We start from the raw sequence: 24,995 nt of genomic DNA, 5'->3' as shown, positions 1-24,995 counted from the left end.
GCATGAAAGACATCCTAACTTACACATAGAATTATTACAAGAAATACCAGGCAATCAAAGTATATCATTAGAAATGTAAATAAATTGACAAAATTTGGAGTAAGCTGGGATTCTGCCTTATTTGTATAGACAAGGCCAAGAAAACATGTTTTAAAGGATTGTATTTCAAATGCAATTAGCAGAATTATATATTCAAGTGAAATCATGTATTGCATTATCCAATATATTCATTTATTAAAATCAGTATAGATTATTTTTTCTTTTTATAATAAATATAAAATAAATATATAAAAAAGTAAGGTAAAATAGTGTTGGTGTTATTGGGACAATCATAAAATTTTACTATGATGATTAAATAATGGATTTGTTTTCTATTTGCTTATCAAATTTTATTACGCTAAATATTTTTTCATAAATTTAGTCAATTCAGATCTAATTAAAACTATGAAAAACCATAAATATCCAGTAGATTATAAGAGATGATTGTGTAACTATTAATAAAGTCCAAGGGACAGTTTAATATTTATTTTAAAACATGTGTATTATAATTAGGATATTTAACTTCTTTCTCTAGTTGATGGCTGATTTTTCTGTTTTATTCATTTCTAAATACTTATTGAATGTTTTGACATTTGCAAGGCATTGTTTTTAGTGTTGAGGGAAGGAAATAAAAATCAAGATATGAGCCTTGCCCTCAAGCAGCTTGGAACCTTATAGGGGAGATCAGAGAAGTACATGTACAGCCACAGATCAGGTACATATCAGTGTATTTCATTAAATCTAAGACTGACTGAATGAACTAGGACACATTTCTCATCTTTTCCTTTTTTTTTTGGAAGAAATGTTGTGGTTAATTACTAACTTTGACCAGGATCACAGGAGGTAGAAGTAAGTAATAGTGTACATGCTGTGGGTTAGCCAGTCCTGCTAGCAAGGAAATAATAAAAATCGCCTTTAAAAAAGTCATGGTAGAAGGTTTTGAAAGAGAAGACAATCAAGTATGTAGATGTTAAGAGAAAGCTCTAGTGTTATAGAATTCAACAGTGTGACATTGTAGAAGTAACTTTCCAGGAAGAATAGACCAATATTATCGCCAACCAATCTTTTAGGATGAGCACTTGAAAAAGCTGCTCCAGCTCCCATTTAGGAAGCAACAAAATATTTCCAAAGACTATTAATTAGGAATCCTCTTACCAAGAATAAAACTTTATATGTATAAAGTTAAATTCTGTATATTAGGTAAAATAGATTTTTTGGTCACTAAATAATAGCTTCAAAAAACTTTGGAAGTACTAAGAACTAAAGTAATAATTATGTACTTAAAAATGGTTGTATTTTCAGAAAAGTATTTTAAGATGTCAAGTTTTGTTACACTATAAGTACGAAAGAAAGTCAATCAACTCTTCAATCTAATTCCTAGATCTCACAGAAAATAATTGTTTTATTTTTAATAAAAATTCTAAAAGACAATCTATATATATAAAAGGCTAATATGCAAAGTGTACCATGGGAGTTTGATCAGGAGTTCGATCGCTCACTGTGGGGTGGCACAGAATGAAGGAAGGCCCTGGCCGGCAGCCAGAAGACCCCGATTGACCCTGATTGCTGGCCAGGCCTAGGGACCCTACCCATGCACAAATTTCATGCACCAGGCCTCTAGTTTTTAATATTAGGCTACCAGATGATTATGGCACATATGTTCCTAGCAATAATACCTGGAATCCTTATAGAAATGATGTTTTCTTTTATTTATTAACTAGAGGCCCAGTGCACAAAATTCGTGCATGGGAGGGGGTGTCTCTCAGCCCAGCCTGCGCTTTCTCCAATATGGGACCCCTCGAGGGATGTCCGACTGCCCGTTTAGGCCCGATCCTATGGATCGGGCCTAAACGGGCAGTCGGACATCCCTCTCACAATCCAGGACTGCTGGCTCCCAACTGCTCGCCTGCCTGCCTTCCTGGTTGCCCCTAACCACTTCTACCTGCCAGCCTGATCACCCCCTAACCACTCCCCTGCCAGCCTGATGGATGCCTAACTGCTCCCCTGCCAGCCTGATTGTCTCTAACTGCCCTCCCCTGCAGGCCTGGTTCCCCCTAACTGCCCTCCCCTGCAGGCCTGATCACCTCTAACTGCCCTCCCCTGCAGGCTTGATTGCCTCCAACTGCCCTCCCTTGCAGGCCTGGTTCCTCCCATCTGCCCTCCCCTGCTGGTCTGATTGCCCACAACTGCCCTCCCTTGCAGGCCTGGTCCCTCCCAACTGCCCTCCCCTGCTGGCCATCTTGTGGTGGCCATCTTGTGTCCACATGGGGGCAGTCATCTTTAACCACATTGGGGCAGCCATCTTGTGTGTTAGAGTGATGGTCAGTTTGCATATTACTTTTTTATTAGATAGGATAGAGGCCTGGTGCACGGGTGGGGGCTGGCTGGTTTGCCCTGAAGGGTGTCCCGGATCAGGGTGGGGTTCCCTTGGGGCGTGGGGTGGCCTGTTCGAGGGGCCTGTGGTGGTTTGCAGGCCGGCCACGCCCCCGGGTGACCCAAGCAGAGGCCCTGGGATATGGGATTTATTTATTTTCTATAATTGAAACTTTGTAGCCTTGAGCAGAGCCAAGCCTCCTGCTTGCTCTGTGGCTGCAGCCATTTTTGTTGGGATTTATTTATCTTCTATAATTGAAACTTTTTAGCCTTGAGTGGAGGCCTGGGCTGGCCAGGGTGTGCAGAAAGCTTGGCTTCCTCCATTGCTGGAGAAACCCATGCCTCCTGCTCGCTCTGTGGCTGTAGCCATCTTGGTTGGGTTAATTTGTATACTTGCTCCTGATTGGCTGGTGGGCATGGCTTGTGGTGTAGCAGAGTGATGGTTAATTTGCATGTTACTCTTTTATTAGATAGGATGTCATAAAACATAATGTTTTCAAAAAATACTTGATATTCAAAGCCAGCAGCCACATCCATATATATACTTGTTTGATGTGATAGTGGGAAAGTGACAAAATCTTCTGTATTTGAGGAGTACATTTTCCTTAGACTAGAGATGGGTGATGGGAGGAGGTGAGGAAGTGAGAACTATGGTTGAATAAAATGACTTGTATGGAATATTCACTTCTTTATTTCATTCACTCTCTAAATTATTTTTTTTCTGTATTTAAAATGTACTTTTGTTTTCTTTGGCTCTGAAAGGTTGCACAGGTGTGTAGATGATTTTTTCTAGGTTATTCCATGATACATATTTTTTAAAACATAGTATTGGGAATGATTTTGCTCCAGTTGGAGTTGTATTTGAAATGCATGAATGGTTAACAAGCCTGATGCATGTTGTACTTCAGAACATTTGTTGCCCTCTATCGTTTGTATTAGTTGGGGTTACAGTGTTTGATATTTCCTTGGTCCCCAAAGCCTATCATCTGCGTCGTGAAGAAACAGATTGGTTTGACAAACCCAGGGAGTCTCGTTTGGAAAATGGACATGGTCTGGATCGAAAACTGCCAGAAAGATTGGTCCATTCTAGACCACTCAGTCAACATCAAGAGCAAGTAAGTACTATATTGAGCAATCTCTTTTAGATTTATACTGCCCCTCTAAAAAAATTCACCCTAGAATGGTCTCAATTATACTAAAATGCATGAAACTTTCATCATTAAAGTTCACAATTTTGAAGTAGTAAGTACTTTACTTTTTCAGCCACAACTGACCTTGCAGCATAGCTGTGATTCTACCAGGCAATTTAAGTGATTCATCCCTCCAACAGATAACGTCTGTGCATCAGACACAACACTCAAGTAGAATACCTAAGGCTCCTGAAGAATTTACACACGAGGGGGTGAAATAGATTTGGGAACTCTCAATGTTTTCCAATAACAGTGTGTTCAGATGTTATGAATAGCAAATACCAAACTAAGTTAGCTGGGGACAGGGAAGGCTTCCCTTGGGGAATGAAGGAAACATATTTTAGAGTGTATTGAATGGAAGTGTTTTGTATTCATTTTTGTATTTTATTATCAGAACCCACATAAAGTAGGTGTTATTAATTAATATCTATTTATAGATGAAGAAACTGAAATGTAGAGATAAATTTCACAATTAGCTAAATATGATTCCAAAAGGAAGTTATTCACTTTAGAGTAAATGATGTGATATTTAGGTTGGATTTTGAAAGATAAATAGGAGATCAACGGTTGGATAAACTGAAAAAGATTTCTCTAGTAAACCAGTGGCTTTCAATAATTGCTTTAACAGATCAGATATTTGTAGGCTGTTACTCATAATCATTAAAACAGTCACAAAAGAGATAGTTACTTATTTTACATACATTAACTCCCAAATCATCCTATCTGATTACTGATTCATTGATGTAGAAGACAACAAAAAAGAACCGTGAAATTACTGTAATTTATTTCAGTGTTTGTCACATTAATGTATAAAAGAAAAGACTTTTGCATGAGTAATAAGTACTGTCCAAAAGATAGTATTTATATGCTTAGATTTGTTTTTTCCCTAATCAATTTCTGTTTTCATGGACAAATTTCTGACTGTTAAATAGAATTTTATTTTATCAGAATTTTCTTGTGTTTTGTTTTTCTATATGCTATTACATTTTCTAGAAATTCCGTGATACTTCTGTGTTTCAAATATTCGTTCTTTTTAATTTTTGATACCTTTAATAAGTTTTGGTTTAGGGGTGTGTTACCTCTATGCACATATTAATACACTTCCATTTCTTTGTACTTCATTTACAGACTATTGATTTATACTTTTCTTAGCTTATCTTGAATTGTATTTATAGTTGTATTTCAATCTCATCAAATAGATCTGGGTGGGGAGTAATAAAAATTAATAAAATCATTCTGAATATGTTTTTAAAATGTGAATTTACATGTTTTCATCTATAGTTACTAAAATAATAAGTTGGTTAGCTAAAAATAATTTTACTAAATGTATTTTAAGAATCACTTCATAATTATTTTGCCTTACCTATCATTATTTGTTTCTTTGAAGTTTAGCATTTCCTACAAACCTAGATCAAGTCACTGAAAACACAAATCCTAATAAGATGAAAACACAAATCCTAATAAGATGAAATACATAAAATGGAGGGGTAAAAAAAATAGTGTCTTCCATATAGTTATTTCCTAATACTACTGTTTTCATATATACTCAGAATAGTCTTGTCTAACTTATTTATTTAACTAATATTTTTGGAGAATACATTTTAAGTAATCTGTGTGCACCTCAAAAAATATTTTCTAAAATCCCTTTCTAATGTCTGTAGATAAAACATTAATATCCCTAATGACACTTTTGCTCCTAATTTTCTATTACTAGCATCTACAGATTTATGAATTTGATCCACTGAGCATATAGCACATTATGTTTAAACTAGAGGCCCAGTGCATGAAAATTCATGCACTGGAGGGGTGGTCCCTCAGTCCAGCCTGCCCCCTCTCACAGTTTGGGAGCTCTCAGCGACAGAAGGCGACCCGGCGATCAGGGGAAAGCAATGCCCCCATCACACCTCTGCTGCTGCCACTGCTGGCAGCGTGGCCCTGGTTACCTGAGCCTCAGGTGGCCCTGGGCGGCTGGGCAGCCACCATCTGAGGCTTACCTGTGCCTTGAGCCCACCCTGGGCAGCTGGGCAGCTGCCATCTGAGGCTTGCCTGAGCCTCGGACTGGCCCTGGGCGGCTGGGGGGCTGAGGGGACTGGGGGACTCCGGAAGCAGGTGTGTGGAGTCGGCCGGATCCGCCTGGGGTGGTCCCAGCCAAGCCGCATGCCTGCCACTCCGGCGGGGCTGAGGGAACTGGGCACCACCATCTTGTGGCTGTGGGTGCCGCCATCTTTGAGGATGTTGCATTCAATTAGCATATTCCCTCCTTAATGGCTGTGGGTGCCACCATCTTTGTGAGGGTGTGATGGTCAATTAGCATATTCCCTCTTTATTAGATAGGATAGTATAATTAGAGACCAATATAACCCCAAAATTTAAGAATCACTAAATAAATTTCTTGTGTTTGTTAATAAAGTAGAAAATGTAAGGATCCCTGTTTGGATGATAGCTAGGTAAGCGTAATAGATTAATGTGTAATTTCTTGGTAAAAGTTATATTTTACATTTTATAATTTTTACATGTTCATTTTTATATCTAACATGCAAAAAGAAAACTATAAATGTAGTTATCAAAATTGCAAATATATAGAATTATAAACTAGTTATAAAGTGAACAACCATATAACCACCACATAGACCAAGAAAGGGAACATTGCCTGCCTTTGGAAATCCCAATGTGCCCCTTCCATATTGTAATAGTCAACCCCCTCCCCCAAAAAAACAACTATGTTGATTTATGTAACAATAATTTCTTTGATTTTCTTGATAGTTTTTTTCTAAATAGAAGCTACCTAGAAGACAACATGTCTTTTTATTACATTTATATAAAGTTCAGAATTTATGCCTTTTTACATTGATATTTATTTTCAAATACTGTTTTACCCTTTAACTGATTATAGCTATATTTTGGCCTAGAGAAAATAGCAACATGTCATTCTCATTTTATTCACTTCTTTGCATCTCTAATTATAAAAAAATAATATTGAGCTCTGCGTACCAATAAATCCAGATGCTTTTATTTGAAAACATGCATAACAGAATTTATGCTCATAAAATGCTCTGGAGGCAAGAATAATAAAACCAAATTGACTAATACAAATACTAATTTATCTGCTTTTTAAAATAGTCTATGTACAACATACATTAGAGACATACACATTTTTATTAGACTCCAAATCATTAACTATAGGAGGAAACAAAATCTGCAGATTCATATCATTTTCTTTTAAATATACATATAGATATATAAATACATACTTACATATATATATTCATTGGGTGGAAATTCAACTCTGCTTTGTGAATTGAGCAGATTACTTGATCTCTTTTTTGAAAAAATATTCCTCAGTTACTTCGTCTATAAATAGGACTAATACCCTTCACAGGATGGTTATAAAGGTCAACACTTCTTTTTGTTTGTTTTCTGTTTGCTTATTTTTATGGGAAATGGGTCAACACTTCTTGACCAGTCCAAAATACCTCCACTGTGCACTAATGCCCACACCTGCAGTTCTCATGTAATTGATATATTGACATATATTAAGCTCCTCTGATTCTGGGTCTTTGAATGCCTCTTTTCCTCCACCTGAATGCTCTTCCACCTCTCTTCTCTTCGCTAACTGACATGTCACTTAGGTCCCTATGAACATGACCCATCTTACAAGAAGCCTTCCTTGCTACTACCACTCACACCTCTCACTAATATGGGGCAAGTGTTCTTCCAATAGTACTGCATACGTCGTGTCACAGCTGTGAGCTCCTAGACAGCAGGGATTCCCTATTCCATCCACCATGGCACATATACAAGGCTTAGCACAGTGCTTGGGACATCAGAAGAGCACTCTATACTGAAAAAGCATGCCTTGCGTTGAGGTGAAGAGAGGGATGAATGTCTGCATTAACAAAAGATATGTTAACGCAAGTGTTATTATTTCGTAAGTATGAAGGCTCATTTCATGAAAATAATTCCTTTTGAAATATGTAGGATAGAGGAAGAATCCTTTTTCCTGGGAGGCAATAGGTCATAGTTCTCTCAATGCAGAATCATCAAAAGACAATGCTATCAGATACCGACCTCTTGGGGAGACAAGGTGCCATTACTTGACATCAGTCCTGCCCCTCTGGCCTTGCTCCTGCTCTTCCTTATTTGGCAGAAACAACACCTTCCCTGATACTCCATCTGCTGGAGAACTCCCTCAACATTCACCTGCAGTGGTTAGGAAAAAGCTAAGATCCAGCTGGGTCATACATGGGAGACAGATACCTCTTCTTTCTGCAGACAGTCATAATGATCATATTTATGGCAGGTTAATGTTTCTGATTTATTAAGTGAATTTATGAAGGTGGTTGTAGACAACCTCTAAAACTACAGGAGATTCTATGAGATGTTCTGAAAGCAACATTTATGGTAATGATGTTTAACATCCCTTCTACCAACATCACCTCAGGTACAGATTGAAAGGCCTTTCTGGCTAGCTGATAAAGCTCTGATGAAAAAATTGGGAAACCTTACTCCTCTTCTAGTAAGGGCAATAGATGCACTAAGAGATTATATCCACTTCTTACTCTGGAGAATGCAAGGAACAGCAACAGGCAAAATTGTGTTTTCTTAGTTTCTTTTTAGCCAAGTGGGGGAAATTAGTTTTTAAAATCAATGCCCATGGTTTAAATTTAGTAAAAAAAGATCTTTGAATGCAGATTAGGGGATGGAGGAAGGAGAGAAGAGAAAGACAGGAAATAGAAGGAGAAAAATGATGTAATGGAAAGTAAGGGGCACAGGAGAGAAAGTAAGAGAAAAGAGAGAGGGAGACAAAAAGAACAGGAAGCGAGAGGATGAAAGAAGGAAAATGTACACTCAATTGTTATGAATATACATGAGGTTTTTAGTGGCGGGCAAAGTTAGTATTAGTATAAATTATCAAGATTGACTGATTATACTGACCATATATTTTTACAATCTCGCAAACAATATTTTTGTAGGGTTCATATAATATTCCTGGAGTTAACAGGATTCTGCTGTTGTTTGGGAAGTTTTTATATTCATCAGAGATTTGATTAAGCTTATTCTTTCCTGAGGAGAATTAAAACTAAAGGCTTTTATTTAAGCTTGTATTTTTTTCAATTTGTATTTTACTTTTAATATCTAGAATTCTAACAGTTTTACTGCTGGATTGACAGATTAAAACCACCTGAGTATTCCAATGAATCTTTCTACACCAAAAGTACATCTTTTTGGTTCAGAATTCTATTTAACATCTTTATTTAGTATTCCCACACACTTCTTTTTTTTTGAAGTATTGCAGATGTCCCCTTTTTTCCCTCCTTTGCCCCGCTCCACCCAGCCCCTGCCTCACCCCAGGCCTTCATCTCACTATCTCACTACTGACTGTGTTCATAGGCAATACATAGATGCATATATGTTCTTTGGTTAATTTCTTTTCCCCTCTTTCCCTTCCCTCTGAGATCTGTCAGTCTGTTTCATGCATCCATGTCTCTGGACCTATTTTATTGGTCAGTTTCTGAGGCCATAATGAACACTGAAACCAATAATATTATTTTATAGTGTAAGATGCTTCAATGGTGATCATTCCAGAAACTTCCATTATGTTTTTATTGACTGACTCAATATGCTTTTAAAAAATGTCTAGTTCTGCATATTGCACTTTAAGTGTCTTAACATTGATTTTTCACCTTATCACGTGTATGTCTTAGATTATACAGATGAATGGGAAGACTGTGCACTACATCTTTCCTCATGCAAGGATAAAAATAACAAGGGACTCTAAGGATCACACAGTTTCAGGTAAAGAAAATCAAACTATCTAGTCCTTTCCATTTTAATGTCAGATTGATATATGTATTTGGTTTTCAGTTTGGATAACTGAATAAATTTTAGAAAACACTTTTTTGTCAAAAATTTGTTTTGGAAAATTTTTAAAAATAATGCTATGCATATGAACAGAAAAAACAATAATGGCATGGTCATTAATATGACAAATTTCTAAATGGTACATATTTATATCATTTTCATTACCTGCATTTTAAAAAATGTACATAGCATTATAATACTCCATAATTATTGCTCTATTGTGTAATATGGTCACTGACTTTGGGACTATAAAACATTTTTACACAGGAAGTAAAAAGCTATCTTGGATTCTTCTAAGTAATAAATTTCCCTATACCTTGAACATCACCAATTATGCCGAGTTTTTACTGTGTTCTTCTGTAAACCAAAGCTTATGATGTAATTTTTTTAAATGATTTATTTTGAAATAATTTTGGACTCTGAGAAAATATTACACTTAGTTCTTTTTCCCACCCTTTACCCAGCTTTCGTAAGATTCACATCTAACCACAATAAGATGATGGAAACCAAGAGTTAACATTGGTATGATACTATTAAAACACCTGCAGATCTTATCTAAATTTTGAGTTTCTCCACTCAACCACTAAGTTTTTCTTTTTCTGTTCCAGGATTCAATCCAGATCTCACATGGCATTTAGTTACCACACCACTTTCATCTCCTCCGATCTGATAGTTCCTCAGTCTTCCTTTGGCTTTACTGACTTTGATGCTTTTGAAAGAAAATAAGAATTTTTATATTATAAATTTAAAATTTTTATTTAAATCTGAGACAAAATATAAATTTTGTCAAATTAAATAACTTTTAAAATATAAGTACTATATCCTCACTCGAATATATTTTTTTCTGTTTCATTAACACTGTACATCAAAAGAAAATATTTTTGAAGATATAAGTTCTTATATATGTATATATTATGGATATATGTATAGGTGACATATCAACATGATTAATGTGCTGGAGGGTTGTTTTTGTTTTTTGTAGGACTGGGATAACAAAGAACAAAAAGAGGTATTTTTTCAATGTACTTGCTGTTGTTCCTTGCAGATTTTAGACCAGGAAGCATGTGCGTATGGAACAGGTTTTGCTTTGAGTAATTTTTCTGTCTTTATTTTCATAGAGAATGAATCGATTAGGAGGCTAATGTTCTTTCCCTTTTAAGATTGGGTAATTTGTCTTCCACCAGAGACAGATAATTCAACCTTTATTGGGTGCAGATTGTATTTTAACTACTGATGAAAATTCCAGGGGTGAATCTTAACTGTTTTTGTAGAAATAATTACTTGCTACAAACTATTTCAGTTCCCTCCAGCTCATAAGGCAAAACAACATAATACTTTCCAGCAATGCCAAACATTATTTTTAAAAACAGAAATATTCAAACCATTTTTACTAAATCATTAGGACTCTATTACAATGTATCTATTTTTAGCTCTATTATTATTTGTATACTGTATGAATAATTTCATCAACTGGTTATATTTTGCTACTCATTATTTTAATTTGTTTTCTTCTGCTACAATTAGGAAAAATGTTTTAAAATTTAAGAATAACAGAAATAAAAGTTATTGATTTCTCAGAAGTATTGTAGTCTGAAAACTAAATTCACTTTTCTCAGTATATAGATTTTGCAGAATGAGAAATGAAGATTATTGTTTTGCATATTAAGTTTATTAATAGTATACTATATCATCTCTCTGAATGTCCCATTTTCTTCTGATATTTCCCTAAAATAATAATTCAAATATTTTCCATTATATTTACCCTGTATTGGTTACCTTGTATTGATTACTATAGGGTAAATATATTTTTCAAGTGTCCTTAGGTAAAGTGATTTCAACCAAGCACAAGGCAGCAAAATGGAGAGCATAGGTAATGAATTTTGGAATCAGAAATACCCAAGTTGACGTTCAGCTCTATCACTTATGTAAATTTGATAATAACTTTGCTCTATAAGAACAGTAAAACCAGCTCTATGAATCTTGCATAACTGCAACTGAACCTAGCACAAAATCTTATACTTACTACACTCCCAGCAAATGTTATTTCCCCTTCTCTTAGAAATTATCAGGAAAAAAAGAATAAAATGTAAAGCTTAAAAAAATGAGTCTCTTTTACTTAGTACTCTATCTTATGGCTCTAGAAACACAGCTGTTTGAAACAAGCCAAAAATATTCTTCTAGCTTTGAAAACAGATACTGCTTAAATAGATCCATAATGGACTGGCTACATCTGCAAGGCTAGAAAGGCTAATTAGCAAGTGTAATATTGAAGAACATAAAAAATGTTTAGCTTCAAAAAATAGCAATGTCTTCTATGGAAATAGTGGCTTCATGTTCTATTTCTCATTAGTTCACCATCTTAGTGGGCTTTCAGGAACAAGAGACAAATGTAACGGATCTCGTTGGATCTGAGTCAATAGCAATACCAAATGTGGGTAGCTCTTTGTATTATTATTTTTCCATCTTTAATGAGGTACAATGTACATATCATAAATGTACACATTGTAAGTGCACAAATCAATGACTTTTAGTGAATTTATGAAGTTCTGCTACCTTCACCACAATCTAAAACACTGGGTTTAGAATGTTTCAATCATTACAAAGTTCCCTTGAGCCTGCTAGTGGTATCAACGTCCAACACTCCTCTCCCAACCACATGTCAGATTTGCTTTCTGTCTCTGTAAGTGATGTAGAGAGATATCTCAGTATTCAGACTTGAGATAGAATGGTAGCAATAGATTTATATATATTTTCCAATATTAGGAAAAAATAAGTAAACCCTCATGTTCCACCTCAATAAAAATACTGAAAACACAATTTAGCCACCCTCTCTGTTAAATCTGCTCCAACCTTTTTCAAAGAATAGGAGATTACATAAAGGGAATTTACAATAAATAACTATCTCCCTTCAATTAAAAACAAGTAGATATTTGATATCAAATATAGATTCAACCTTAAACTAGATATGAGGCAGATATAGGAAAATCCTATGCAAGAATTCTGCTTCCAAGTCTTTGCAAGATATTTGAAATGGAACTGATACGCATAAAACAATGAATACTAGAAACTGTATATTGAAAATTAAATATGTGCAACAAAATATGAGTAAGTACATGCATGTATGTACATGTACAATTTTTGTACTGTATCTCTTCATTTGCTCAAAGAATTTTATCTATGGTGTAGATTAAAACATCTTTTTCCCCATTTTCTCATGAAGATTTTCATTTCTCTGTTTTCTCTTAGAGGTCTCAAAAGCAAACCTCTCATCTGGCTCTCAGCTGCCAGTAGCTAAATGCACATATTATTCTCACCCTTCTTTGTGTATATACATAAAATGAGTGTGTGTGTGTGTGTGTGTTAATGGATGGATGGATGGATAGATATATAGATAGATAGATAGATAGATAGATAGATAGATAGATAGATAGTGCGATCCTTTGTAAAATAAAATAGTAGTGAAAAGTATAAAGATTAAAATAAAAGCCATCATAATTTTACAATTTATATTTTCTTCTTTTTCTTCCTGTTTTTTTATACCATGTACACACAGAAAGTTGAGAGTATATTGTAATGTAGTTTATGTACATATTTTTAATATAGTACAAGTTGCCTGGTAAAGTCATTTTCCTATTACATCAAATATTCTTTACATACATATGTTTAATGGCTAGTTTTTCTTGTATAGACTAGAGGCCTGGTGCATGAAATTTGTGCACGGTGGGGGGGGGGGGTCCCTAAGCCCAGCCTGCACCCTTTCCAATCTGGGACCCCTTGAGGGATGTCCGACTGCCCGTTTAGGCCCGATCCATGTGGGATCGGGCCTAAATGGACGGTCGGATATCCCTCTCACAATCCAGGACTGCTGGCTCCCAACTGCCCTCCCCTGCAGGCCTGGTCCCCCCCAACTGCCCTCCCCTGCTGGCCTGGTCCCCCCCAACTGCCCTTCCCTCCAGCTGTCCTCCCCTGCAGGCCTGGTCCCCCCCGACTGCTCTCCCCTGCAGGCCTGTTCCCCCCAAACTGCCCTACCCTGCAGGCCTGGTCTCCCACAACTGCTCTCCCCTGCAGGCCTGCCCCCCCAACTGCCCTCCCCTGCAGGCCTGGTCTCCTCCAACTGCCCTCCTCTGCTGGCCTGGTCACCCCTAACGTCCCACACAGCCCTCCTCTGCAGGCCATCTTGTGGCAGCCATCTTGTGTCCACACGGGGGCAACCATCTTTGACCACATGGGAGCGGCCATCTTGTGTCTTGGTGTGATGGTCAATTTGCATATTACTCTTTTATTAGATAGGATATTTATTTCAACCATTCCTCAATTGTTGGACATTATTTTGCCTTCTTCTTTTGACTATTATATATAACTAGAGGCCTGGTGCATGAAATTCATGCATGGGGGGTGGTGTCCCTCAGCCCAGCCTGCACCCTCTCCAATCTGGGACTACTTGAGGGATGTCCGACTGACTGGTAGGATCGGGCCTAAGTGGGCAGTCGGACATCCTCTCACAATCCAGGACTGCTGGCTCCCAACCGCTCGCCTGCCTGCCTTCCTGATTGCCCCTAACCGCTTCTGCCTGCCAGCCTGATCACCCCCTAACCACTCCCCTGCCAGCCTGATTTATGCCTAACTGCTCCCCTGCTAGCCTGTTTGCCCCTAACTGCCCTCCCCTGCAGGCCTGGTCACTCCTAACTGCCCTCCCCTGCAGGCCTGGTCACCCATAACTGCCCTCCCCTGCAGGCCTGGTAAACCCCCACACTGCTCTCCCCTGCAGGCCTGGATCCCCCCCAACTGCCCTTCCCTGCAGGCCTGGTCACCCCCAACTTACCTCCTCTGCCAGCCTGGTCACCCCTAACTGCCCTCCCCTGCAGGTTTGATTGCCCACAACTGCCCTCCCTTGCAGACCTGGTCCCTCCCAACTGCCCTCCCCTGCTGGCCATCTTGTGGCGGCCATCTTGTGTCCACGTGGGGGCAGTCATCTTTGGCCACAAGGGGCCAGCAATCTTGTGTGTTGCAGTGATGGTCAGTTTGCATATTACTCTTTTATTAGATAGGATAGATGCCTGGTGCACAGGTGCGGGGCAGCTGGTTTGCCCTGAAGGGTGTCCCAGATCAAGGTGGGGGTTCTCTTGGGGCGTGGGACGGCCTGGGTGAGGTGCCTGTGGTGGTTTGCAGGCCGGCCATGCCACCGGGCGACCCAAGCGGAGGCCCTGGGATCTGGGATTTATTTATCTTCTATAATTGAAACTTTGTAGCCTGAAGTGGAGGCCAAGGCAGGCCAGGGCTGTGGAATCTTGGCTTCCTCCATCCCTGGGGGTAACCCAAGCCTCCTGCTCTCTCCAGCTCCATGGCTGTCACCATTTTTGTTGGGATTTATTTATCTTCTGTAATTGAAACTTTGTAGCCTTGAGTGGAGTCCAGGGCCGGCCAGGGTGTGCAGGAAGCTTGGCTTCCTCCATTGCTGGGGAAACCCAAGCCTCCTGCTTGCTCCATGGCCTCAGCCATCTTGGTTGGGTTAATTTGCATACTCGCTACTGATTGGCTGGTGGGTGTAGCTTGTGAGTGTAGCGGAGGTACAGTCCATTTGTGTATTACTCTTTTATTATATAGGATGCCACAATGAAAAAATGCTGCCACAGTGTTTAATATTTCCTTAAAATATATTCCCAAAAGTAAATTACTGAATAAAAAGTAAGGGGTATTTTCGATGGTTCCTAGACATCTTTTCTTAGCAGATGAGCTCTATCAATTTGCATTCCCAATTTAAGATTGTAGTTTTTCATTTGCTATTCACTGTAGGAATTTAAAATGATACAAATTTAAGAAAAAAATATTACCTTACTTTAAAAGCCAAATTTTAAAAACAGCAGTTTCTCCTATCTAAAGCCACATTTTAATAACATTTAATATCAAGCTGATATTTTATCCTGTATTTACTTGCCTCCTATTCAGTCGGACAATGAGGGAGAGGTTTTTATCCAAGAGTATGGTGATGGCCAAACAGCACCTGACGCCAGACAGATGACATCGACAGTAGTCTGTTAGTCACGTATGTTCACACCCGGGGGGAGCAGTGGAGGATAACCATGCAGGGTCCTGTGAGGATTGTGGTCAGGAACAAAGTAAACAACCAGGAATGTGAGAGACAGTCTTGTTATTTCCTTTCAATGACTTCTCTACTTAATATACAGGAGCGTAGAGTACTGGTACTTGGGATTTTTGTTTTGTTTTGCTATACCACAGTGTACATAGGACCAAAGTTAGGACCATGGTGGATTGGAAGACAGAGAGTTGGAATTTGATTGAGTAGGGAGGATGGGCATCATTGAAACCATGGAAAATATAACCTCCTTTGTGAAAGAATGTTGTTTTTTTAAATATATTTTATTGATTTTTTACAGAGAGGAAGGGAGAGGGAGAGGGATAGAGAGTTAGAAACATCGATGAGAGAGAAACATCGATTCAGCTGCCTCCTGCACACTCCCCACTGGGAATGTGCCTGCAACCAAGGTACATGCCCTTGACCAGAATCGAACCTGGGACCCTTCAGTCCACAGGCCAATGCTCTATCCACTGAGCCAAACTGGTTAGGGTGTGAAGGAATGGTTTTAAATTTATTTTTTGTCTACTTAAGAGTTGAATTCTGAAAGAAGCTTAACCATAATGAAAAAGGTACACAAGTTTGTGTTTTTTTTTTAAATAAGTTTAACTTTTGTTGCTTGAGACTGCCCTGCTGTCCTCAAATGTGGCACATCAAATAAAGAGGAAATGAAGCAACAGTGTAGTTTAGTTAAAGACCCACTTGCCCGGCCTGAGTGGTTCAGTGGTTGAGCATGGACCTATGAAACAGGAGGTCATGGTTTGATTCCTGGTCAGGGCACATGCCCAGGTTGCAGGAGGCAGCCAATTAATGGATTCTCTCTGATTATTAATGTTTCTCTCCCTCTTCCTTCCTCTCTGAAATCAATTAAAAAGTATTTTTAGAAAAGACCCACCTAACATTCCTCCCACATCATTTATGTATGCATTTCTTAGAAAACTTTGTTTTCATAGCAGACCAAGCCTCAGAATAGGATGTTAAAACAATTATGTCATCTCTTCTGCTTCGTGTGGAAGACAAAGGAAAAATGTGTCACCTTGAGAACATGTGCCCGAGACCTGAAATTACTTCCTCCCCATTCAGGATGGCTTTTTCTCCTTAATTTTAACAGTGTAATATGTGATTCAGTTTTCATTGTAAGCCTCTCAGATTATTTGTAGAAATAAACTAAGTATAAATCTATAGAAATGTAATAAGTGTCAGGTTGAATCTCTTCTAAAACCACAATTTCTTCCTGGTAAATTTTAATAAAGGCTTGCCTTTATTTCCCTCAGTAACAGAGAAAGTGTTTATTGTCAGGGCTAGTTCTACATTAACAGCATAACTTCCACAGACATCTGTCAGGATAAATGTTGCTTGCACAGTCATGTTCCTGCTAAGGACTTGACCTTATAGGCTTTGCTTCTAACTGAATAAGTTAGCACGCTTTTCTATGCACTCTTAATAAAATAAAATGAAAGGAATTAATTGATTCTCTGAGGAGAAGATGAAGGCATTCAAGGTGTTTCACTTAGAGGAGAGGAAGATAAGTGGTAATAGTAATGAACTTGAATGGTATAAATATAAAATGTATATGAATTGGCTATAGGAAAACTGGCAATAAGAAATGAGATTCAATTAAAGAATAAGGATTTTCCTTGACCCTCAAGAATATTTTCTTGACAATTCGAGTGCTGAGCTAATATGTATAGAAGAACATGGATGTGGGAGTCAAGCAAGAAAATGGGCTCTCGTTAGCTTTTTTATGTGCTGGACAACCTAGGCAAGTTCCTAACCTACCGTAGCCTCAGCTTTTCTGGCCAGAAATGGTATGGATAGTACCCAACATGAAAAGTTGTAGAGAAAATTTAAAATATCTATAAGCAATTCATATTTGTAATACAAATACTAAAATTAAAAAATGATTTAAAAATGTAAAACTAAAAAAAATAAAGCTAAAATTAACTCATCAATAGAAAAATAGAAATACAAAACAAGCATAATCTTTTCCAACTAATGAGTTATAGTTACAGATTAAGTTATACTGTATGTTTTGTGGGCTGCCTAAGCCAGAAATGTATTTTTTTTCTTTTCAGTCTTGACTGAGAGATGATGTCTCCCAACATTTTTTTTTTAATATTTTGGTAGTTTCTCCTTTTAATGGCCTGATTTCAATCTATTCCATCATGCTCCTCTATACAACTGAGTGAGTAAAAGAAAGGCTGGCTGTGCTCCTCCCAACCCCATCCTTTCTGATTCTCAACCAGGTACACTGGCACTAATCAAACAAGAGACACATCGCTGAGTCATTCACTTGGAGTGAGAGTGTGGACCCCACTCTAGCTTTCCCATATATTATATGTTACCTTGAGCAGCTAACCTTGCAAAGCCTCATTGTCTTCATGTGTAAAATACAGGGTATTGCCCAATCAGTGTGGCTCATTAGTTGAGTGTTGTCAACCTGTGAACCAGGAGATCATGGTTTGATTCCCGGTCAGGGCACATGCCTGGGTAGCCATCTCAATCCCCAATGGGGGGCATGCAGGAGGCAGCAGAGCCATGATGCTGTCTCATCATTGCTGTTTCTATATCTCCCTCTCCCTCTCTGAAATCAATAAAAATATATTTTTTAAAAAATGCAGGGTATTTTGTTTGTTCTTTTTATCTTAAGAACCAATGAGTTAATGTAATTAAAAGGCATTTTTAAAACATATAATACAATACAAATCTACTATTTATTCATTATTCATTCAGTTATATATTTGGTTCTGCTTAGGTGCCATATACTTGCTACATGCACTATACCACAAACCCAGAATTGCAGAACTGATACACAGTTCTTATTTTTGAAGGGCAAAAGGTTACTTTCCATGGCCAATATCCCTTCCATTCCTACCCTCTATCACTACTCAATCATTGTGGTAACTACTATAAACACAAATGTTCCACAAGTTTGCTACTAAGATAATGTTCATCTATATATTGCATGCACAAAAACTTAGAATACAACTTTTATTTTTCTATTTTCTATTGATGTGTAACAAATTTAATTGCTTAAAGCAACTTATTTACTATCTCGCAATTTTCATGGGTCAAGAATCCAGGCATGGCTCTGGTCAGGTTCTCACAGGCCTGCAATCTGTGTGTTGGCTGAGCTGTTTCCTGTTCTGAAGCTAGGGAATCTTTTTCCAAACTCACTTGGTTATTGGCAGAATTCAGTTCCCCCAAGTCATGGGACTATGTTCTCCATTTTCTTGCTGGCTCTCAGCCAGTAGCCACTCTCAGCATCTAGTCACCCTTCAACTCCTCGTCATGTGGCCCTCTCTCAGACTTTCTCGCACATTGCAGATTACTTTTTTTCAAGCCCAGCAGAGATTCTCATTGTAGTCTCTGTAAGATCTATTTATGTAAAAGGCCAATATGCAAAGTGTCCTCTTGGGAGTTTGACTGGGAGACCAGGAGTTTGATCACTTGCTATGACATGCGCTGACCACCAGGGGGGTGGCACCAAATGAAGGAAGGTCCTGGCTGGCAGCCAGGGACGGGAGGCCCTGGCCAGCAGCTGGAAGGCCCCAATTGGCCCCGATTGCCAGCCAGGCCTAGGGACCCTACCCCTGCACGAATTTCATGCTCTGGGCCTCTAGTATCATTATAATCATGGTCGTGACTATCACATCACCTTCGTCAGATCTTACTGGTAGAAACAAGATCTGCACTAAAAGGGAGGGTGTTATACAGGAAGTGACTCAATGGGAGTCAGGACAGTATATGCCTGCCACAATCCTGTATTATGTCCAAGAGTACAAAGGAACACTTATTACTCAATTTTGAACTAGAATAGTATTATTCTTCCTTCTTATGTTATATAAGTAAAATGACATTTATTTTGGAAAGCATTAGAGTAATATAAGTTTAAATTATTTTATTATTATTATTATTTTACAATTCAGTGCTTTTTATTCTGTTCATGGAGTTGAGTTGTGTAACTCACACCATGGTCTAGATGTAGAGCATGTTCTTCTCTGCAGCAGGAAGCCCTGTGCTCGTCACGCAGTCGTCCCACCTCCTCTTTATCCCATCCCTGGCACCTACTAAGTCTGCTTTCTCTCCTCATTGTCTTGCCTGTTCTGGAAATTTCATCTACATGGATCACACCATGTGGTCCTTTGCGACTGGCTTCTTTCACTTCGTAGAATGTGTTCAAAGTTCATCCATGTTGTAGCATGTATTGGTATTTCATTCCTTTTTAAGGCTGAACAAATACCCCATTGCATGGGTAATACCACATTTTATTTATCCACTCATCTGTTGATGTGTACTTTTTTAAAAATTTTATTTTATTGTTTAAAGTATTACAAATAGTAGTACATATGTCTCCTTTTTTTTCCCCCCCATTGACCTTCCCCCTGCCTCCCCTACCCCTCGGCACATGCCCTCACCCCGCCCCCCCCCACAGTGTCTTGCATCCATTGGTTAAGCTTTTATGCATGAATACAAGTCCTTCAGCTGATCTCTTACCTCCCCACCGCCTCAACCCTCCCAGCGTTCCCGCTGTAGTTTGACAGTCTGTTTGATGCTTCTCTGCCTCTGTATCTATTTATGTTCATCAGTTTATAATGTTCTTTATTATCCATAAATGAGTGAGATCATGAGGTATTTTTCTTTCACTGACTGGCTTATTTCACTTCGCATAATGCTCTCCAGTTCTATCCATGCTGTTGCAAATGGTAAGAATTCCTTCTTTTTTACAGCAGCATTAGTATTCCACTGTGTAGAATTTCCAATGACATTATAGGATTACTTGTCTCCCCTAATACAGCAATTTTCTTTAACACACTTAGTAAATGACCCCATGCCTAGTGCCAGCCTGTCATCAATAGCTAAACAAGTAACTATGAAGCCCATATCTATGAATTGACCCTATCTTCTAATTTATAACATCCACTTTTATATCAAAGAGTCATTTTGTTTTAGACCCTCAGTATGATTAAATGGAATCACTGTTTTTATTAGATATAGTTGACAGGTAACATTATATTAGTTTCAGGTGCACAACATAATGATTTGATATTTGTACATATGGGGAAATGATCACCACAAAAGTCTAATTAATATCCATCACCATATACAGGTACACATTTTTGTGTGTAATGAAAACTTTTAAGATCCATACTCATAGAAACTTTTAAATATACAATATAGTATTATTAATATACTCATTATATTGTACATTACAGCCCATCCTCACGATTTATTAATTTTGTAGCTAGAAGTTTGCACTTTTTAACCCCTTCACCCATTTCCTGCAACCCCCACCTTCACCCTTCTACCTCTGGTAATCTCAGATCTGTTCTCTGTATCCATGAGTATGGTTTTTGTTGCTTTTTGTAGGTTTGGGGGTTTTTTTGGTTTTGGTTTTCTTGGCTAATGAGAAGATTCAGTATTTGTCTTTCTCTGACTGACTTTTTTCATTTAGCAAAATGCTTTCAAAGTTTATTCATGTTTTCAAAAATGGCAAGATTGCCCTGTGCTGTTGTTTTTTATGACTGAATAATATCCCATAGGGTACATAGACCACAATTGTTTTCTCTATTCATCTGTCAATGGACAGTTAGGTTGCTTCTATATCTTGGCTATTGTAAATAATGTTACAGTGAACTTGGGGATGAATATATCTTTTGAATTAGTATTTTCATTTTCTTCAGATATATCCAGGTATGAGATTGCTGGGTCATATGGCAATTCTGTTTTTAATTTTTTGAGGGAATTCCATAATGTTTTCCATAATAGCTGCACAAATTTACCTTTCCATCAATAGTGTACAAAGGTTCCCTTTTCTCCTCATTCTCATGCACATTTATTGCTAGTCTTTTGTAATAGCCATTCTAACAGTTATGGAGTGATAAATTGGTTTGATTTGCATTTCCTTGGTGATTAGTGATGTTGAGTACCTTTTCATGTACCTAATGGCCTTCTATATATCTTCTTCAGAAAAATGTCTATTAGATTCTCTGCTACTTAATTGTATGAGTTTTCTTATATATTTTAGGTATTAACTCCTTATTACATATTTTATTTGCAAATATTTTATCCCATTCAATTGGTTGTCTTTTCATTTTGTTGATGGTTTCCTTTGCTGTTCAGAAGTTTTTTATTTTGATAGAGTTCCACATGTTTAGTTTTGCTTTTGTTGCCTTTGCTATCAAATCCAAAATATCATTGCTGAGACTAATATCAATGAGCTTATTATTTATGTTTTCTTCTTGGAGTTTATGGTTTCAGGTCTTACATTCAATTTTTTTAATCCATTTTGAGTTTATTTTTGTGTGTGTTATAAGATAAAGGTCCAGTTTCTTTCTTTTGCATGTGACTTTCGAGTTTTCCCAATTCCATTTATTGAAGAAACTGTCCTTTCCCCATAGAATATTCTCATATTATTTTTGTAAATTAATTGATCATATATGCATGGTTTATTTTTTGGCTCTCTATTCTGTTCCATTGATCTGTGTCCATTTGTATGCCAGTTTCCATAGTTTTTATTGTTATAGCTTTGTAATATTGCTTGAAATCAGGGAGCATGATGCCACCAGGGAATATATTTTATTTTTAATTGCCTTTTATAGAAGTATCATCCAAACCCCTCAAATTTGGTTCTTATGCTTGTAATTTTGTCATAGCCTTATGCTAGTATAAGCTAAAATAAAGGGGGGAAATCCTTACTTTATTGCATGACTAGAATTTGCATAAAGGGTGGCATTCCTGGGAAATTTTCTTGGTGGGAATTATTTCTGAAGTGTTTTAAGAAGAGGAAGGTCTGTGCACATTTAGTAAAATGTCTTTACCAGTATATGCATCATCTGTCATTTAAAAGATGTTTAACAAATCTAGAACACTAGAGTCTTTTGACATATCTTTGTGACTTGTCTCTTTGTTTCCCATGTCAATGGCCATTTCAGCCCTATGGCAAGCCAACTTGGACCCATCTCATCCAGTATGGTCTTTGAACACCATGTAATATTTTCATCTTAACATTGTTCACGTTACATTAGAAAAGATAAGTATGAACTTTCACTCATGGAAATGAGATGAAATATTCTTCTCAAATCTTTCATATACATAAAGGATACATTTTTAAACTAGGAAAAATGATACTACACAGTAAGGAGATGGATTAGAAAAAGCTCATGGGAATCTCCAAGTTTATAATTTGATGCTCAGGCTTAGAGTTGGATTCAATTTGGCGTGAATCTGGTATTGCCATTTTGATGTTGCTGGAAACAGTCAAGTGTGGATTGTCTTTAAGACAATTGATGTGCTTAATTGTATTTGTTGGAATTTTTTTCTTACAATGAGCAAAAATTAGTAAAGATAAAGGACAAATAGTGAAATATTATTTAGTTCTGAATGTTCAAGTATTAAAGAATTAAGGTAGAATTTGGCAAGATACAAAGGAGATGTTACAATGATTTTTAAATATATTTGGTTTATTTTATTAAACATTTACACAGATAATTTATAACATAGAAATTAGTAAGTGACAGAGTGTAAAAACAAACATTCACAGCCTTATTCAGGAGTATAATTAACATATAAACTATAAAAATAGATTTAACTGGACTATCCTTCAGAGACTTTTATATTAGTACTTCATTAGCATTAATATTTATAATTCTATTCTTTTCTAATTATAATCTTCCTTCTTCTTTAGGCCAATTAGTGACATGACTAAATTTATATAATACTAGAGGCCCAGTGCAGGAAATTCGTGCATGGGGGTGTGTGTCCCTCAGCCCAGCCTGCACCCTCTCCAATCTGGGACCCCTCGAGGGATGTCCGACTGCCCGTTTAGGCCCGATCCTACCTGGATCGGGCCTAAACGGGCAGTCGGACATCCCTCTCACAATCCAGGACTGCTGGCTCCCAACTGCTCGCCTGCCTGCCTTCCTGATTGCCCCTAACCACTTCTGCCTGCCAGCCTGATCAGCCCCTAGCCCCTCCCCTGCCAGCCTGATGGATGCTTAACTGCTCCCCTGCCAGCCTGTTTGCCCCTAACTACCCTCCCCTGTAGGCCTGGTCCCTCCCAACTGCCCTCCCCTGCTGGCCATCTTGTGGCGGCCATCTTGTGTCCACATGGGGGCAGGATCTTTGACCACATGGGGGCAGCCATCTTGTGTGTTGGAGTGATGGTCAATTTGCATATTATTCTTTTATTAGATAGGATAGAGGCCTGGTGCACGGGTTGGGGCCGGCTGGTTTGCCCTAAAGGGTGTCCCGGATCAGGGTGGGGGTTCCCTTGGGGTGTGGGGCGGCCTGGGTGAGGGGCCTGTGGTGGTTTGCTGGCCGGCCACGCCCCCCACTGACCCAAGTGGAGGCCCTTGTATCTGGGATTTATTTATCTTCTACAATTGAAACTTTGTAGCCTGGAGCGGAGCCAAGCCTCCTGTTCGCTCCATGGCTGCAGCCATTTTTGTTGGGATTTATTTATCTTCTATAATTGAAACTTTGTAGCCTTAAGTGGAGGCCAAGGCAGGCCAGAGCAGGCGGAAAGCTTGGCTTCCTCCATTACCGGGGAAACCCAAGCCTCCTGCTCTCTCCGTAGCCACAGACATCTTAGTTGGGTTAATTTGCATACTTGCTCCTGATTGACTGGTGGGCATGGCTTTGTGGGTGTGGTGGAGGTATGGTCAATTTGCATATTACTCTTTTATTAGATAGGATATCTTCATTTTGTGATAACTATTTTATGAATGATAAACTACTATTAATTTTAAAACTATCACTGATAAAAATATTGCTTTCTTTGATGCTTAGATGTGTAATATGATAGTGCTGAAATGAAAAGTATTTTAATTTTGTCCAAACCTAATGCTTTTAATTATAACACCATAATATTTTCTTGTATTATTTTAGTGATGAAAATAAAAACTATTTGTAATATATTAAAATATTACAGCTTTTAATATAACATGTTAATAAATAAATAATATTAAAGTAGATTTAAACTACAACTATAAATGCAAATTTAAAGATTGTTGTATGCTCATGTTTATTTTATGCACAGTTTATTTTACTTTACTTTTTATTTCAGTTCTATTGTGGTATAATGTTCTTATAATATTGTAAGGTAATTAAAATGTACATCATGGTTATTTGATTTATGTATACATTGCAAAAAAGTTTCCTCTATCTGGTTAATTATCACATTCACTACCTCATAGTTTATCTTCTTTGTGTGTTAGAATATTAGTTTTGCTCTCTAAGCAACTTTCAAGTATACAATACAGATATATATGCACCACTATCCTATGTTCATTGCAGAATTTTTATGGTTGCTAAGACATGGAACTATTTATAGGTATACTAGAGGCCTGGTGAATGAAATTTGTGCACGGGTAGGGTCCCTAGGCCTGGCCGGCGATCAGGGCTGATCAGAGCCTTCCGGCTGCCAAGCCGGGGCC

The 24,995-nt window shown here is 37.8% G+C and overlaps 1 protein-coding gene across 6 annotated transcripts in view; it reads left to right on the top strand.

Annotated features, from left to right (window-relative positions):
• Positions 1–24,995, top strand: part of PCLO (piccolo presynaptic cytomatrix protein) — a 309,161-nt gene that overhangs the window by 173,769 nt on the left and 110,397 nt on the right. For all 6 annotated transcript variants that reach the window (XR_013960307.1, XM_080663233.1, XM_080663234.1 and 3 more), the window contains exons 8-9: positions 3,391–3,527; positions 9,308–9,398. Coding sequence is in view for 5 of the 6 variants with exons in the window: in XM_080663233.1 (XP_080519359.1) it covers positions 3,391–3,527; positions 9,308–9,398 (228 nt within the window). In the remaining variant the exon portion in view is untranslated. The remainder of the gene's footprint in view (positions 1–3,390; positions 3,528–9,307; positions 9,399–24,995) is intronic.

Source organism: Plecotus auritus (genome assembly GCF_963455305.1).
Source record: "Plecotus auritus genome assembly, chromosome: 4".
Taxonomy (NCBI): domain Eukaryota; kingdom Metazoa; phylum Chordata; class Mammalia; order Chiroptera; family Vespertilionidae; genus Plecotus; species Plecotus auritus.
This window is presented reverse-complemented; position numbering and strand designations above follow the sequence as displayed.